General features: G+C 38.4%; 1 protein-coding gene across 1 annotated transcript in view; it reads left to right on the top strand.

Moving 5' to 3' along the window:
* The window catches only part of LOC145979614 (PCNA-interacting partner-like), a 119,969-nt gene that overhangs the window by 47,286 nt on the left and 52,829 nt on the right, over positions 1 to 19,854 (top strand). Inside the window, exon 6 of the mRNA XM_083112580.1 lies at positions 14,990 to 15,117. Coding sequence (XP_082968706.1) covers positions 14,990 to 15,117 — 128 coding nt within the window. The remainder of the gene's footprint in view (positions 1 to 14,989; positions 15,118 to 19,854) is intronic.

Below are 19,854 nucleotides of genomic sequence, written 5' to 3' on the forward strand. Positions count from 1 at the left end.
GTGTTTTGGGACCAAAAGGGTGTGATTTTTGTGGAATTCTTGGAACCAGGACGAACAATTACAGCAGAGGTGTATTGCGAAACACTTAATAATCTGCGACCTGCCATCCAAAATCGGCAGAGAGGAATGCTACGCTCTGGAATTTTTCTGATCATTGACAAAGCCCGCCCACACACAGCTGCTCATACTGTCGAGACAATTCAAAGATTTCGATGGGAACTATTCAATCATCCCCCTTACAGCCTTGACCTTGACCCAAGCGATTTCTTTCTTTTTCTTCACCTGAAATAGTGGCTTGCATCGAAGCTTTCAACGACAGTGACGTGCTCAAGAGATCAGTTCTGGACTGGCTGCACTCTCAGGCAGCATATTTTTACGCAGAGGGTATACGGAAGCTTGTGCCACGCTATCAGAAATGTTCTACAGGTTAATGGTGACTACGTCGAAAAATAGCCAAGGTATGTACTTGTTTACCAATCACAATAAATTTCTTCTATCATTTTCTTGTTTTTTAAAAAAATATCGGCCCTCTTTTTTGACATGCCACTATTGCTTCCAATTAAGCAGCTAGTCTGAGTTTTCCTGACTTAATAGCCGACCTCCACGAGGGAGTGGTTATCACAGAGTGCTATAATGCCAATGATCCCAGGTTCAAATCCCAGCCTGGGGATGGGTTTTCTTTGTAAGTCTCCCTTCATCATATCATCACATTCTCATTGCCGCGATTAGCCAAAAGAGGCAGAAAAGTGACGTAAAAACCTGATTCAGTGAATCGATCAATCCTAACTTCGTGGATTGTTTTGACTTTTAAAAATATCCAAAAATAATTAATTTGCACTATTCGTTTAGTTATGGAATGAAATGAAGTGCAAAGATTATTTTATGTGAAACAATGTATACTCACTACAGCATCAAAATTTTAAGAAACGTAAACAAAAAAGAATTATGTTATAGGATGTTGTTGGATATGATTAAAAATTGCCACATTGATAGGTAAAATAATAGTTTGATACTGAACACACACATTTTTCTACCAGCTAGGGACCTGCAGAATGTTTTTTGTTGTTCCCTTTTAGACAACTGGCAGGATGAATGGGATGAGGTTACGGGGAACAAGTTTTGTGCTATCAAGCCCACCATTGGTACTTGACATTCCCTGCTGTTGAGAAGAAGTCATCTTAACTCAGCTTCAAATTGAGCACAACATTGTTTTATCATGTTTTATCTTTGTGAGAAGAACTGACCTCTTCCACTGACTGTGAGTAAGCTTTTAGGGAGAATTCAGACCTATGAGACATGCGACACGAGACACGTGTCGCTTGGAAGCGAACCCTCAGTAATCAATGCAACCTTTCGAACCAAAGAGACACGGCAAGATGCACGTGTCGCATGTTGCTTACATGTCTCTCGGACTGTGCCGTTTTCTCAACACCGTTCATTGTGTCGCCTCTGTTGTTCGTGTATGCTTCACTTCGTGCTATATTTAGTCTCTAGAAGAGAGCCCAACCGGAGGCCTTACAAAGTGTTTGAAGCTCAAATTTGTTGATATAATAAAGTATCGGTATGTAAAATGTTTTAAGATTTAAGCACAACATTATTTTTGCTTTATCAAGTTTTTCATGCAGTTATCGGGTGTAATTTGCCTTCACCATCATGTAAAGAGGCCGTGTGTTGGCCAATTATGACATGACTGCTTTTATTTGAAAGAGCCAGCATATGGAGACAGTTTAGTCCAAAATAGATCAGTCAACATGGTAAAGCACTCTAGTGCATTGTTTCTCAACTGTCGGGCTGCGACCAGATACCGTGCCCTTGTATCAACTATACTGAGTGATAGACACATGACAGGAAGAAGAAGAAGACTTTGCATTTATAGCATGTTATTGATTGGTTGTCATAGTAACCGTGTGTTATATGTACGAGAATGGCTTCCACGCATTAGAGTTATGTTGTTATAATTTGAACCTACGTGTTTTGTATGTCTTGTGTAAGTTTAGAAATGGAATTATACACACAACACAAGGCTAACATCTATGGCGCAGTCATACAGGGTATTCTTGATGATTCTTCGTGAGTAGAAGTATGGATGAACACCTCACGATGATAACGCGACGACCATCATTCAAGCATAGGTTTATGAAAAGAGAAATTGTATTGGCTTGATCAATTTCTATGGTAAGAAACCAAGATTACACAGTTTGTGTATCGTTTACAATAATTGTACAAGAACAAGGTTTTAAATCAATGTGATATGGCTTGCTTGTATCTACAATATTGTGATATTAAGTTTTCAACAATAATGAATATATTTGGTATGAATTTTTTCTGAGAGTTCCGGTCAGGTTCGGAAGAAATTGAAGGTTATTTAACGAGGTTTGAACAGTCTTGTTTGGCTCATGATGTTAATGAAGCCAGAAAAGTACCCATACTGATTGCAGTTATAGGGTCTGAAATTTTCAAAGTCCTTCCACCTGAACCAGTCAAACAGCAAATGTATTCGACCTTCAGGGATAATCTGCTTAAACATTATAGCCAGAGAATAAACACATTTGTGGGACGTTTTAAGTTCAGGCAGTGCACACAAGAAAGTGGAGAGAGTGCAACACAATTTATGGCATTTTAAATGTAGTTTTTGGCCAGTGCTTACAGGAAGTGATTGTAAAGCATATAATTCTAGGCGTTCGGTCTGATGCCATTAGAAAGAAATTACTACTGTCTGAGCCTATATTGACTCCAGCAAAATGTCAAGATATTGTGCTTCAAATGGAATTAATTGAACAGGAAACACAAATGTTCGTACACCGTGAAAAGGAGTGTAGTCCTAACATAGTTGCATTTGCTGGGACACAGAAATTCAAACCAGGTTTCCAGTCCTCACAAGCAGAGAAAAAGAACTTCGTTAATCCTCAGGATGGAAGTTATAAATGCACCCCTGGCTTATTTTGAGAATCTTGCAAGACAAAAGCGAGTAAGGCCAATGTGATAGATGCTCCAGAAGGCATGATCCTGGACATTGTCCAGCAAGAAATTTGATATGTTCATTTTGTAAGAAGAAAGGTCATTGGCATGTAAAATACAACTAACTAACTCTCTAGCCTTCTTGAACCCGAAGGTTCATGGCTGCAGCAACACAGGCCTTTCATCTTTCCCTATCCTGAGCAAGATCTATATACTCTTTTCCATCCCTAACGATTTGCTTTAGGCCCATCTCAACGTTATCCCTCCATCTTCGTCTTGGCATGTAAAATACAAGTTTAGAAAAAATAATGGTGGAGTTATGAGTAAGACAATTACCTCAGATCAAACTTCTATGTCCAATATTAAACCTTCAGATGCTTATGTTGGTGAACAAAGCATACATAACAAATTTCATGGCTTGTCTTTATTACACGTTGAAGTTAGCGATTCTCATCTGCCAGAAGATAGCCCTTGCACTTTTTCATCAAGCACAGGCAATTCACAAGGTCAAGATGCAACACTCACTCGTACAGAAGCAAGGAGAGTTAGTTGCAAGCCAAAAGCACAAGCTATAGCTGGCACTAATGTTTTTGTGTCAGCAGAACCGTGTGTAGTTGATCTGTGTATTGATAAACGAATTGTACAATGTGAACTAGGTACTGGATCTACAGTTACACTGTTTAATAACCTTCAAACAATTGTTTCCACGTCGGCGAACACAATTTACTTCACTAACATTACGAGGTGTAAATAATGATACATTAAAGTTGAAAGGCCGAACCTTGGTTGCTTTATCATTGAATGATATATTGTATAAATTACCTGTTATTCTATGTGAAGAAGAACTGCGTTATCTGTTGATTGGACGTTCATGGCTTGACAGTATTCATCCAGGTTGGAGAAAATTGTTAACACAATGTAACACTGTGTCGGCAAACGCGGGCTCTGAACGAAACAATAACGCAGATATTAGTACTAAAATACCAGAAAGTGAAGGTTTGAGAATGAATAATTTATTATCTAGCAAATATGCTAAAGTTTTTGATGGTGATCTGTCAGAGCCGATCACACCATTTATAATTGATATACCTTTGAGAAGGAATGCTTTGCCTGTTTTTAAACAACGCTATGAAGTTCCATATGGACTACGAGATAAAGTAGAAAGTGAAATAGCGAAGTTGGTTGAAATAGGACTCTGGGAGCCTATTTTGTACTCTGATTGGGCATCACCTCTCGTGGTAGTTAAGAAAAAAGATGGTTCGTTATGCCTATGTGTTGATTTTTTCTGGTACTGTCAATAAAATGACTGAAAACATGAAATTTAACATAGCCAAACCAGAAGACATTTTTGTAAAATTAAGGGACTGTACACATTATAGTATTATAGACCTTCAGATGGGTTATTGTCAGTTGATGTTGACTGAAGAGGCGCAGCACATCACAGTCGTCAATACTCATGTTGGACTATTCCGGATAAAGCGACTCTGCATTGGAATCTCTAACATGAGTGTTACAATAGAACATGTGCTGTACTGTCCAAGTTAGATGCACATAATGTAAAAGCAAGTTTGACGGAATGTGTGTTTGTTGACTATCAGGTTGGGTATCTCAGATATTCTATTAGTAAAGATGGGATTATTCCATCTGAGAAGAATTGGGATGCCGTGGTTAATTGTCCAGTACCACAGAATACTTCACAGCACGTTCATATTTGGGAATGTTGAACACCTTTAGAAAGTTCATCCCTAATCTTTCGTCCAAGATACGCCATATTACAGGACTTTTGAAGAAAATTGTAGCTTGGGATTGGTCGAAAGAGTGCTCTCAAAAGTTTGCTGGCATATCACAAGAACTTAAATAACTGCAATCTATAATATCTTATGATCCTTCAAAACCAGTACTGTTAGTTTTCGATGGTTCACCTTACGGATCCAGAGCAATACTTAGTCATCGAGTAGATGGACATCTTCAAATAGTTGCTTGCGCATCTACAACGTTGTCAGAAGCCGAGCAGAATTATGCTCAAATTGAACGTGAACCATTGAGTGTAATTTTTGGAATTAAGAAATTCCATAAGTTTTTACAGGGTTGACAATTTGGAATTGTGTCAGATGCAAGTGCTATTTAGTATATATTTAATCCCAAGAAAGGTATCTCGAAACACATTGAACTGACTATTAAGATGGGCATTATTCTTATCAGGTTATAATTACCGTGTAGTTTCCCCATCACATGTACCTGTGGCGGACATGTTGATACGGTTACCACAACAAAGTGGAACTGCATTGACACACGTGATTCAACATTAGAAGACCCACTGTTAAACAAGGTAATTGTGTTTGTCAAACATTGTTTGCCAAATAGATTATCTGTAGAAGATATTCAATCCGGATTGGGTGTTTTCTTCAAGCGACAACACGGCGTCTTCTATCTGTGGAGAATGATTACGTTAGCTGGATGGGAAAGATTGTTGTACCTCCCACATTACGTCAAAAAGTAATGACATTACTACACTGTAATCACTCAGCATCTCGTGTTATGAAAGATACAGCTTCGTCAACATACTGGTGGCCAAAGCTGCTGAAGGACATAGACCAATATGTTGATAATTGTAATATTTGTTAATCGCAAAAGAGGAAAAGTAAGAAATGGCCCTATGAATGATTGGCCAGAAGCTTCACACGTAGTGGAAAGAATACACTTAGACCACTTTTTCTTCTGAGGAAAGAAATTTCTTATTCTAGTCGATGCATTCAGTAAATGGGTTGACATATGGCCAGTTCATTCTCTGGATGAGACCATACGTTGGATATTAAAGTCTTTTTCTTACTTAGGTAAACCAGACAATATTGTGTCAGATAATCGTCCTGTGTTCAGCAGCCTAACTTTCTAGAACTTCTGTTCACAATACGGAATAAGGCACTTAACCATACTCCATACCATAGCCCGAGTAACGGAATGGCCGAAATATATATATATATATATAATATGCACCGTTAAAGACCATTTGAGAAAATTGGTATTGGAACATCCTAATTTGAGTTCATTACAAATGGACGCGAGGGCCACGGAAGTTCTGTTCTTGAGGAATTCCAGATGAGGAGAAACTCAAAGTTTGCCTTCTGCTTCCTTGTTGGGATTTCAACCAAGCGTGGTGGATGGTAACAGATATGACTGAGCGAGAAAGGCAAATGGATCGCCCACCATTTCTTGGATCATGGCAGGGCCGAGTAGAGAGGAAGGAACTTGACCAAACTACATATCTTCTGAATGATCCAGTCTGGGTGCAGACCCTGAACATAAATCACCGAAGCATGTACCAGGATTGGTCTTGTCTAGAGTTGGCAACAGCCTAATATCTAAAGTTCATTTGTTGGATGGGTCAGCACGCATGGTACACGTCAGGTGGCTACAAAAACATGAGTGTGGACCAAACCCCTCATCAACAGATCTACCTGATCCAAACCTCAAATCGACACCAGCAGGACAACCTGAGGACGCAGAGGGAAGAGATAATAAAAACCTATCAAATACAGATGCTGGGCACGCTAGGGTGTTTCATTTTGTAAGGCAAAAAATAAAATGTAAAATTTTTGCAGACTTTGCTTACGCCCCGAGTCTCAGTGATGTAAAAGATATATATGCCAAATTTCAAGAAGATTGGATAATATTTAGAGGTTGCACACTTTGATCAGTTTTGTAAAAGTAGGCAAAAAATACGATTTTCCAATGTTAATTACTTTTATTGGGAAAACTAGAAATCACAAACTTAAAATAATATTAAAACTAGACACTAAGATTAATAGGTAGTATGATAGGCAAAACATATGTTATATTAATCAACTTTGAACGATGCAATCCCTTCTTTTGTTCGCTTGGTGACGACTTTTCTGTGATGCTTGACTGCCCTCAACAAGAATTGTTTTTCTTGTTCGTCCCTGACCGATTCCTTAAACTTTTTTATCAGAGCAATTCCTCTTTCTGCGGTATCATTGACCACCTTAAGAGCGTTCACATGGCTTCTTAGAGAATCACTGCAATATTCTGTCACGTCGTGGATCCCAAACAATTCAAAGAATGTCTTTGTTTTATTAGTAACGAAATGGCTCAGGTCTTTTTACACCCTTCGTTCTAACATTTTCAAGTCAGAATTTTATGTAAGGGGAATTTCCCCATAAACATTGAAGGGTGCAAAATGGTATAAAGTGCTGACACACCCAAAACTTTTAATTCAATCAATCAGTAGACACAATATTTCAGTTCTGGCTTTTTTGTTCATTAGTATACCTCTGAAGATATTTCACACTTGAATTACAAAATAATATACCCATAACACAGCGTGATGCCAATACAGAGAGTCCAGGTTAGATTCCATCTTAACTAAGAAATTTGGTGAAAGGAATTAGGGGAAACAATTATTTTCCAATGCAGCTTAAATTACTGTGTGCTTGTGTATGTCGAAAATACATATGTATACATGGCCCGCAGTGAGTTACTTAATCCCTTTCCCTCTTAAATTGTAACAAATATTTTACTTCCACATCTTATGGTATGTAAATTTTAAAAAAAAAAATCTTGCTCATTTGCTCTGAATCCAGAAAAGTATATTAGATATTTGTGTACTACAAAAATAATATCTCTACTCCCAATAATTCAAAGTTAACGATGCTTATGTCACGAACACCTCCATTTTCACTATTTTCATCTTGATATAATTTTGACATATCTACGGAACATTACTTCTTCAAGTTTATGTCCACTTTTTTATTAACAATAAATACATTGTTTTGTGATTCAAATATGCCATACCTTCATATGTAGATAAATGAACAAAAACAACAGAACTGAATGTGTAGTTTTGAAGAAATGATGGGATAATTGCTCCCACTAGGAAGGTGGTATATGAGGTACGAGGTTTGGCTAGAAAAAAACCGGACTGATGCTATGAAATCTTTTATTCGGCATTTTGTACAACAGGAACTTTATCTCCTTCAAAGTACTCCCCTGCACGATCTGTACACCGCTCCATACGAATTTTCCATTGCTGGAAGCAGTGTTGCCAGTCATTTTCGGAGATCATGTTCATTACATCCGTCGCTTTTCCTTGCACAGCTTCTACTGTCTCAAATCTGGTTCCTTTTAGGGCGGACTTCACTCTGGGGAATAAAAAGAAGTCACAGGGAGCAAGGTCCAGCGAATACAGTGGATGTTCTAACACTGGGATTCCATATTTAGCCAAAAATGTCTTCACTGACAGGGCCGTATGGACAGGAGCATTGTCTTGGTGCAGAATCCATGACTTCCGTTGCCACAAATCAGGTCGTCGTCTTCTTACTTGCTCACGAAAGGTTTTCAGCACATTAATGTAATGATGTTGGTTTACAGTTTGACCCTCGGGTACCCAATGAACGTACACAATGCCTCGAATGTCGAAAAAGACAATCATCATGGCTTTGAATTTGGACTTGCTCATGCGAGCTTTCTTGTGACGTGGCGAACTCGGGGTCTTCCAATGCATTGATTGGCGCTTTGTGGCAGGGTCGTACGTGAAAAACCACGATTCATCACAGGTTATCACTCTCTCTAAGAATGTAGGGTCTGTTTCAATGTTCTTCAAAGTGTCCGTACAAATGTTCACTTGAGCTTCCTTCTGTTCCAATGTCAGGTTCCTTGGCACGAGTTTTGAACACACTTTACTCATGTTCAAATTCTCGTGTAAAATTTGTCGAACACTTTCTTTGTCTATTCCTGTGATTTCAGCAACTGCTCTAATGGTCAATCGACGATCTTTTCGAATCACATCACTCACTTTTTGAATGTTTGTTTCCGTTTTCGACGTGCAAGGTCGTCCTGAACGTGGGTTGTCTTGGATCATTTCCTGTCCTTCTTTAAACCGTTTAAACCACTCAAACACTTGTGTGTGTGATAAACACTCATCTCCGTACACAGATTTTAACATGTCGTACGCTTCTGTTGCGGATTTCCCCAGTTTGTAAAGGAACTTCATATTGACACGCTGTTCCATTTTAATACTCAGCATTTTTCCGACGGAGCACAGACGCACGTTTCGCTTTGTCCAAGTGCCACAGCGAAACTGAGAGGCCTGCACCCAGGGCAATTAGTCATTCTGTATGCAGGGTATGGTAGTATAGAATCATGCATTGCTCAACCTTCACGCATTCGTTGTTTGCCAATAGCAACATCAATCCGGTTTTTTTCTAGCCAAACCTCGTGTATCACTCGTCCTATGTGGAATATATGTGCTGGTCAGCATGCTGCAGCAGCTGCCAAGTAAATGTCAGTAAATTATTTTGTTTACAACATTGTTGAAAGTAACTTGGCCCTGTGTGATAGGATAAAAGCAAATTAACTAACAGCTGTTATACCCAGAATCTTAATTTCAATCAATTGGCCAGAAAAGTTTTTGCTTATTATGCTGCTCCTCACAGGACTTTTGAAGAAAATTGTAGCTTGGGATTGGTCGAAAGAGTGCTCTCAAAAGTTTGCTGGCATATCACAAGAACTTAAATAACTGCAATCTATAATATCTTATGATCCTTCAAAACCAGTACTGTTAGTTTTCGATGGTTCACCTTACGGATCCAGAGCAATACTTAGTCATCGAGTAGATGGACATCTTCAAATAGTTGCTTGCGCATCTACAACGTTGTCAGAAGCCGAGCAGAATTATGCTCAAATTGAACGTGAACCATTGAGTGTAATTTTTGGAATTAAGAAATTCCATAAGTTTTTACAGGGTTGACAATTTGGAATTGTGTCAGATGCAAGTGCTATTTAGTATATATTTAATCCCAAGAAAGGTATCTCGAAACACATTGAACTGACTATTAAGATGGGCATTATTCTTATCAGGTTATAATTACCGTGTAGTTTCCCCATCACATGTACCTGTGGCGGACATGTTGATACGGTTACCACAACAAAGTGGAACTGCATTGACACACGTGATTCAACATTAGAAGACCCACTGTTAAACAAGGTAATTGTGTTTGTCAAACATTGTTTGCCAAATAGATTATCTGTAGAAGATATTCAATCCGGATTGGGTGTTTTCTTCAAGCGACAACACGGCGTCTTCTATCTGTGGAGAATGATTACGTTAGCTGGATGGGAAAGATTGTTGTACCTCCCACATTACGTCAAAAAGTAATGACATTACTACACTGTAATCACTCAGCATCTCGTGTTATGAAAGATACAGCTTCGTCAACATACTGGTGGCCAAAGCTGCTGAAGGACATAGACCAATATGTTGATAATTGTAATATTTGTTAATCGCAAAAGAGGAAAAGTAAGAAATGGCCCTATGAATGATTGGCCAGAAGCTTCACACGTAGTGGAAAGAATACACTTAGACCACTTTTTCTTCTGAGGAAAGAAATTTCTTATTCTAGTCGATGCATTCAGTAAATGGGTTGACATATGGCCAGTTCATTCTCTGGATGAGACCATACGTTGGATATTAAAGTCTTTTTCTTACTTAGGTAAACCAGACAATATTGTGTCAGATAATCGTCCTGTGTTCAGCAGCCTAACTTTCTAGAACTTCTGTTCACAATACGGAATAAGGCACTTAACCATACTCCATACCATAGCCCGAGTAACGGAATGGCCGAAATATATATATATATATATAATATGCACCGTTAAAGACCATTTGAGAAAATTGGTATTGGAACATCCTAATTTGAGTTCATTACAAATGGACGCGAGGGCCACGGAAGTTCTGTTCTTGAGGAATTCCAGATGAGGAGAAACTCAAAGTTTGCCTTCTGCTTCCTTGTTGGGATTTCAACCAAGCGTGGTGGATGGTAACAGATATGACTGAGCGAGAAAGGCAAATGGATCGCCCACCATTTCTTGGATCATGGCAGGGCCGAGTAGAGAGGAAGGAACTTGACCAAACTACATATCTTCTGAATGATCCAGTCTGGGTGCAGACCCTGAACATAAATCACCGAAGCATGTACCAGGATTGGTCTTGTCTAGAGTTGGCAACAGCCTAATATCTAAAGTTCATTTGTTGGATGGGTCAGCACGCATGGTACACGTCAGGTGGCTACAAAAACATGAGTGTGGACCAAACCCCTCATCAACAGATCTACCTGATCCAAACCTCAAATCGACACCAGCAGGACAACCTGAGGACGCAGAGGGAAGAGATAATAAAAACCTATCAAATACAGATGCTGGGCACGCTAGGGTGTTTCATTTTGTAAGGCAAAAAATAAAATGTAAAATTTTTGCAGACTTTGCTTACGCCCCGAGTCTCAGTGATGTAAAAGATATATATGCCAAATTTCAAGAAGATTGGATAATATTTAGAGGTTGCACACTTTGATCAGTTTTGTAAAAGTAGGCAAAAAATACGATTTTCCAATGTTAATTACTTTTATTGGGAAAACTAGAAATCACAAACTTAAAATAATATTAAAACTAGACACTAAGATTAATAGGTAGTATGATAGGCAAAACATATGTTATATTAATCAACTTTGAACGATGCAATCCCTTCTTTTGTTCGCTTGGTGACGACTTTTCTGTGATGCTTGACTGCCCTCAACAAGAATTGTTTTTCTTGTTCGTCCCTGACCGATTCCTTAAACTTTTTTATCAGAGCAATTCCTCTTTCTGCGGTATCATTGACCACCTTAAGAGCGTTCACATGGCTTCTTAGAGAATCACTGCAATATTCTGTCACGTCGTGGATCCCAAACAATTCAAAGAATGTCTTTGTTTTATTAGTAACGAAATGGCTCAGGTCTTTTTACACCCTTCGTTCTAACATTTTCAAGTCAGAATTTTATGTAAGGGGAATTTCCCCATAAACATTGAAGGGTGCAAAATGGTATAAAGTGCTGACACACCCAAAACTTTTAATTCAATCAATCAGTAGACACAATATTTCAGTTCTGGCTTTTTTGTTCATTAGTATACCTCTGAAGATATTTCACACTTGAATTACAAAATAATATACCCATAACACAGCGTGATGCCAATACAGAGAGTCCAGGTTAGATTCCATCTTAACTAAGAAATTTGGTGAAAGGAATTAGGGGAAACAATTATTTTCCAATGCAGCTTAAATTACTGTGTGCTTGTGTATGTCGAAAATACATATGTATACATGGCCCGCAGTGAGTTACTTAATCCCTTTCCCTCTTAAATTGTAACAAATATTTTACTTCCACATCTTATGGTATGTAAATTTTAAAAAAAAAAATCTTGCTCATTTGCTCTGAATCCAGAAAAGTATATTAGATATTTGTGTACTACAAAAATAATATCTCTACTCCCAATAATTCAAAGTTAACGATGCTTATGTCACGAACACCTCCATTTTCACTATTTTCATCTTGATATAATTTTGACATATCTACGGAACATTACTTCTTCAAGTTTATGTCCACTTTTTTATTAACAATAAATACATTGTTTTGTGATTCAAATATGCCATACCTTCATATGTAGATAAATGAACAAAAACAACAGAACTGAATGTGTAGTTTTGAAGAAATGATGGGATAATTGCTCCCACTAGGAAGGTGGTATATGAGGTACGAGGTTTGGCTAGAAAAAAACCGGACTGATGCTATGAAATCTTTTATTCGGCATTTTGTACAACAGGAACTTTATCTCCTTCAAAGTACTCCCCTGCACGATCTGTACACCGCTCCATACGAATTTTCCATTGCTGGAAGCAGTGTTGCCAGTCATTTTCGGAGATCATGTTCATTACATCCGTCGCTTTTCCTTGCACAGCTTCTACTGTCTCAAATCTGGTTCCTTTTAGGGCGGACTTCACTCTGGGGAATAAAAAGAAGTCACAGGGAGCAAGGTCCAGCGAATACAGTGGATGTTCTAACACTGGGATTCCATATTTAGCCAAAAATGTCTTCACTGACAGGGCCGTATGGACAGGAGCATTGTCTTGGTGCAGAATCCATGACTTCCGTTGCCACAAATCAGGTCGTCGTCTTCTTACTTGCTCACGAAAGGTTTTCAGCACATTAATGTAATGATGTTGGTTTACAGTTTGACCCTCGGGTACCCAATGAACGTACACAATGCCTCGAATGTCGAAAAAGACAATCATCATGGCTTTGAATTTGGACTTGCTCATGCGAGCTTTCTTGTGACGTGGCGAACTCGGGGTCTTCCAATGCATTGATTGGCGCTTTGTGGCAGGGTCGTACGTGAAAAACCACGATTCATCACAGGTTATCACTCTCTCTAAGAATGTAGGGTCTGTTTCAATGTTCTTCAAAGTGTCCGTACAAATGTTCACTTGAGCTTCCTTCTGTTCCAATGTCAGGTTCCTTGGCACGAGTTTTGAACACACTTTACTCATGTTCAAATTCTCGTGTAAAATTTGTCGAACACTTTCTTTGTCTATTCCTGTGATTTCAGCAACTGCTCTAATGGTCAATCGACGATCTTTTCGAATCACATCACTCACTTTTTGAATGTTTGTTTCCGTTTTCGACGTGCAAGGTCGTCCTGAACGTGGGTTGTCTTGTCCTTCTTTAAACCGTTTAAACCACTCAAACACTTGTGTGTGTGATAAACACTCATCTCCGTACACAGATTTTAACATGTCGTACGCTTCTGTTGCGGATTTCCCCAGTTTGTAAAGGAACTTCATATTGACACGCTGTTCCATTTTAATACTCAGCATTTTTCCGACGGAGCACAGACGCACGTTTCGCTTTGTCCAAGTGCCACAGCGAAACTGAGAGGCCTGCACCCAGGGCAATTAGTCATTCTGTATGCAGGGTATGGTAGTATAGAATCATGCATTGCTCAACCTTCACGCATTCGTTGTTTGCCAATAGCAACATCAATCCGGTTTTTTTCTAGCCAAACCTCGTGTATCACTCGTCCTATGTGGAATATATGTGCTGGTCAGCATGCTGCAGCAGCTGCCAAGTAAATGTCAGTAAATTATTTTGTTTACAACATTGTTGAAAGTAACTTGGCCCTGTGTGATAGGATAAAAGCAAATTAACTAACAGCTGTTATACCCAGAATCTTAATTTCAATCAATTGGCCAGAAAAGTTTTTGCTTATTATGCTGCTCCTCACAGATATTGTTAGATTGATATTCATGCTTAAAAGACTCTGGTCACCTTGTATGGGCATGATGGCATGAATTCTATTCCCTTACTTGTTTGCTCTTTGCCATTTCCAAACTCCACAATGGAAATTGCTTTTTCCTAGTTACAAAGCTTTCTTCGGCAGAACTTTCAGTTTTAGATACTTTAAATTCTGCATCATTGTAATAGTTTGTATTAAAACATTTCCAGTTCTTTCTGGAGAGATCTTTTGCAGTGTGTAATGTTTTGCATTGCATGTGTGAGATGATGTTGATCTGGATGTAATTGGTAGAGAGAAAAAAGGCAACCATGCTATCACAAATCTTCGTGTTCAAATATTCTGTACCTTTGTATGGACAAAGATCCATATCTTTTGTTCTTACCCGATTAATTTTCAAGGTTTGTTGCCTTCATTAGATAGCTACTGGAGACGTTTTGTGGAGGAAGTAAATGAATCACTATGATCCATAGGCTGTTTCTTTTCTTTACTTGGGTGTGTAAGGGGTGACCTGGTAAGGCACCCAAATGTCAACCACACTTCCACTTAGTACACCCCTGTAACTGCTTTTTGCAGGCCAATAAGGCTCTTTTGTCTGGATCTACAGCCAGTATAATCCTCTGTTGTGATGAGTGCTCCTTTACACCCTCAGCTGTTAACAGGGTATGGAGATTTTATCATAAGAGACCGTATATAGTTTTAGTTCTTGTTGAAGAATCTCACTGTATTAATTTTAAAAAATGATTGAGGCAGTTTTCAACAGAAATTGTTTCTTCTTCTTAAAGCCTTGTACTCAGTTTTGTTTTAGTTAAGGCGCTTGTCCATGAATTGTGTAATGGGCAACAAGAGCGTATGTGCTGATGTGGCCACAAGGTAAAAAATGAACAAGTCAGTAAATTATTTTCTTTCGTTGCAGGTGCTGAGAGGAATTGTGGACAGGGTTGCTTGCAAAGCATCTACCTTGTCTATTTTAGATGCCATGGGTGAGGCAACGGCCTCTCAGGGGACTCCAGTCAGATTGCAATCCTTAATGGCTCTCTTCAGGTAATCCCTTTGTCTAGGTTACAAAACGAATACGTAGCACTGTATGTTGTCAAAGGCAAGAACATGAACAGAGCCCTGCACATGAACCAGTTTCACTTATTATGACCGCCTAGTTGCCGGGCCAACTTTCCCTCCTTCCCCCAACTCTCGTTCCGGCTCCAGATACACAAGCCATGCAGTCACTGTTGCCAACGTTTAGATTCTAAACTGTTCATTTGAAATTGCAGAGATTTATTTCGTGGTAGACACTAGCGTATGCACACACGTATTTTAACACCATTAAGCCTTGTTTTCATGATTATGAAAAACTAAATATGCTGACCAAGGCAGTAATTTATTTTATTAAAAACATAAACTAAACGTAACGTTTCAACCTTCTAGCAAGGTCTTCTTCAGACTCTGTATCAAGTACAAAAGTGACAAGATACAAAAACAGGGCATTATATATACACAAACATTACTCCCTCCAGACTATTTAGAAAGTTGTTAGGAACTTTCTAGCAGGTGACTTTCACTTGCCAACTTTACTTTCACCTAAAAGGCTAAACACAATTACTTCCATATAGAATGTGGTTGGACTTTTAATCTCACGCTCTTTTCCCTTCATTTTTCTTCCTTCTCCTCTCCTCTTTCTCTCTTGTCCTTTCCACTCTTTCTAACATCTTCTTCCATTCTTTGTTTAACATCAGTCCCATTCCAGTTCATTGTGTCTTCTTCCCCTATCTTCTCTATTTCCTTGGCTTCCTTCCATTTTCTCACTAGCATTCTCTTCTCCCTTCCTATCTGCTTAGCCTCATCCCACTCTATGTCATGTCCTGTTTCTCTCGTGTGTTTAAATATTGCATAATCCTTTCCTTTAGGGGCTTCATGTCCACACCATCAGCTTCTGCAGCTACATCAGGGGATCTGGAACAAATGTTAAACATCTCTCAACTAGGCTCATTCAATAGGGCAACTGAAGAAGCACAACTTACACAAGGAAGCTCGTCATTTGATTTGTTACAGGTTCTGTCACTTACAAATAGGGACCTTTATTTTTCAGTTTCTTTTTTTTTTTTTGTATGTGTTATTTTTCCCACAATTCACGTTTTTATTTTAGCACAGTTTTCTGCTAAATATATGAAATGATACCTTCGTAGTGCTTTTAAACTAGTATTTTAATTTCTAGGTCATATGACCTGTGCCAGTTTGTGTCCGTGACCATTTCATATCTCTCTGGATTTCAGTGATATTCCTCATTTTTTAAGAACAAAATATGTTGATTTATTATTGTACTTTGCTTTCGTGCCTTTTTTTGGCTAATCGTGAAGGTGAGGAAAACTGGTAATGAGATAACATGGATGAAGGGTTATTCACAAACATATAGGGACAACACGAACCCATTAAAGTTTTATACTGACTCTGAGCCCAGATACCGAACCTTGATAGTCTGCAAAATGTAGTCCAGGGTGTACTACAAGGAAGAAAGGTTGACATTTGGGTTACTCTTTACATGACAACAAAATGAAATTTGTGAAAAATGTGTTTAGAACCTGCCACTGCCTATTAACACTTGTTTGAAAACATGAACACTTTTTTTGGTGTTATCAAATTGCAAAAAATCAAGGTCCCTACCTATGGCTAGTTGTAATGATGAGAATGAATGAGCATTGCATCATGTGGACAGAGAGACAATAACAAAACTCAAATTGACAAGTCAAATAAAGGCATTACGATGCAAAAGAGTGGGAAGCCATTTACATTTATAATTGACTTCATTTTTCTTTGCTTTTCTGTCACTTGTGAGAGCCGCGGTGGTCTAGTTGGTAATGTGGGAAACTCAAGTTTGATTTCCAGGGGGGTGATCTAAGGTCAGAATTTTTCCAGCCTTGTCCATGAATAAAATGGCTTTGGGGCTCACCCAGCCTCAAATCGATGGGTACATAGGGGGGGGGTAAAGGTGGCCAGAGCATGATGCTGATCACATCACCTTAAATGTCTAAACTCGAGAATGTGTGGAGGTCATTACTCCGCATCCCCTAAATGTACCTTCATGGCATGGTTCTATATGCACATGGAACGTTACCTTTATCCTTGTGTGACTTATGGCTAGTTGTGATGAGGATGAAAGATCAATTCAGAACACAACACAAACCCCACAGAGAATTATACTGAGTGTGGATCTAGACGAAAGAATCTTTTCGCAAAATGCAGTCGAGGATTTACTATGTGCAAGAGAGATATTAGCATTCAGATTCCTTCTGAAAGATCCCTTACATGCCAAATTAACTCCTACAGTAATAAAATCCAATAAAAGTGTTTATTATTCAGAAATAGAAATCTTCACATTGGCAGTTTTGATGTAAACAATGGACACAAGTTACATGTAATTTCTCTAACACAAGAAATTACTCAAGAATGGAAAATAATTTTTAGAAGAGAACATAAAAATGATCCAACATAGTTTCTAATTAGAGACCTAACTGAATGTAAACAAAGATCTAATATCCATTTTAATCTTCAAGTAGGTACAAAAAGTTGGGGAAGCATGAACGTTTAGTGGGCTGTAGTCTCTCGTGCAGGAAGGTGTACTGCTGCACACAGAAAAAAGAAAATTCGCAGAAGAAAAGCTATTTACCATAGACAATTCATTTTTCCTCTTAAGTAATCCCACTCTTGTGGGAAAGGATATGTTGATAGAAGGAGAAAATTTACATTTTTAAACCTAAACACCTATTTGGAGAGACCCTATGGCCCCTGAAATAACAGAAATGAATTTTAAGAATTCTAAAATCTTGTACTCTTGTGATCCTGCAACCCTGGCAAGTTCTGTTGATAATAGAATAGTTCAATAGGTCATTGCAAAAACTTCTTTTAAAGTACATTACACAAAACTTTAATAAAGCACGCAAGTTCCCATAAGCACTCTAGTTTTATTGTAGGCATCATGTGTAGACATATATGAATATGGTAGCAGTTTTTGGCACCGTACATTAAATAGGGGTCTATCGGGAGAAGTTAGAAGTTTTAAAAAAATGGCGTGGTGCTAAGCACAGGGGAGCACTTTACCTTTTTTTTTTACCTTTTTACATTTTTCTGAGAACTTTTCAAGATTTTAAATTTTTTTTGGGCAAATTTAAAAAACAATGAAAATAAGTAATTAGTTTCTCAAAGAGTGTTTTCTTGTGGTACATAACTTCAAATAACTGTTAGAGCCAATAAACTATGTAAGAATAGTTAGGCAACAGTACTTTTTTCTATGCGTACATAAAGGTAAAGTAAAAAAGTAAAGTGCTCCCCTGTGCTTTGCACCATGCCATGAAGCCATATAGGGGGTGTGGGGTTTAGGTTTAAAAATGTAAATTTTCTCCTATCAACATATCCTGTCCCACAAGAGCGGGATTACTTAAGAGGAAAAATGAATTGTCTATGGTAAATAGCTTTTCTTCTGCGAATTTTCTTTTTTCTGTGTGCAGCAGTACACCTTCCTGCACGAGAGACTACAGCCCACTAAACGTTCATGCTTCCCCAACTTTTTGTACCTACTTGAAGATTAAAATGGATATTAGATCTTTGTTTACATTCAGTTAGGTCTCTAATTAGAAACTATGTTGGATCATTTTTATGTTCTCTTCTAAAAATTATTTTCCATTCTTGAGTAATTTCTTGTGTTAGAGAAATTACATGTAACTTGTGTCCATTGTTTACATCAAAACTGCCAATGTGAAGATTTCTATTTCTGAATAATAAACACTTTTATTGGATTTTATTACTGTAGGAGTTAATTTGGCATGTAAGGGATCTTTCAGAAGGAATCTGAATGCTAATATCTCTCTTGCACATAGTAAATCCTCGACTGCATTTTGCGAAAAGATTCTTTCGTCTAGATCCACACTCAGTATAATTCTCTGTGGGGTTTGTGTTGTGTTCTGAATTGATCTTTCATCCTCATCACAACTAGCCATAAGTCACACAAGGATAAAGGTAACGTTCCATGTGCATATAGAACCATGCCATGAAGGTACATTTAGGGGATGCGGAGTAATGACCTCCACACATTCTCGAGTTTAGACATTTAAGGTGATGTGATCAGCATCATGCTCTGGCCACCTTTACCCCCCCCCATGTACCCATCGATTTGAGGCTGGGTGAGCCCCAAAGCCATTTTATTCATGGACAAGGCTGGAAAAATTCTGACCTTAGATCACCCCCTGGAAATCAAACTTGAGTTTCCCACATTACCAACTAGACCACCGCGGCTCTCACAAGTGACAGAAAAGCAAAGAAAAATGAAGTCAATTATAAATGTAAATGGCTTCCCACTCTTTTGCATCGTAATGCCTTTATTTGACTTGTCAATTTGAGTTTTGTTATTGTCTCTCTGTCCACATGATGCAATGCTCATTCATTCTCATCATTACAACTAGCCATAGGTAGGGACCTTGATGTTTTGCAATTTGATAACACCAAAAAAAGTGTTCATGTTTTCAAACAAGTGTTAATAGGCAGTGGCAGGTTCTAAACACATTTTTCACAAATTTCATTTTGTTGTCATGTAAAGAGTAACCCAAATGTCAACCTTTCTTCCTTGTAGTACACCCTGGACTACATTTTGCAGACTATCAAGGTTCGGTATCTGGGCTCAGAGTCAGTATAAAACTTTAATGGGTTCGTGTTGTCCCTATATGTTTGTGAATAACCCTTCATCCATGTTATCTCATTACCAGTTTTCCTCACCTTCACGATTAGCCAAAAAAA

The sequence above is a fragment of the Lepisma saccharinum genome, chromosome 1 (genome assembly GCF_977018435.1).
Source record: "Lepisma saccharinum chromosome 1, izLepSacc3.1, whole genome shotgun sequence".
Classification (NCBI taxonomy): domain Eukaryota; kingdom Metazoa; phylum Arthropoda; class Insecta; order Zygentoma; family Lepismatidae; genus Lepisma; species Lepisma saccharinum.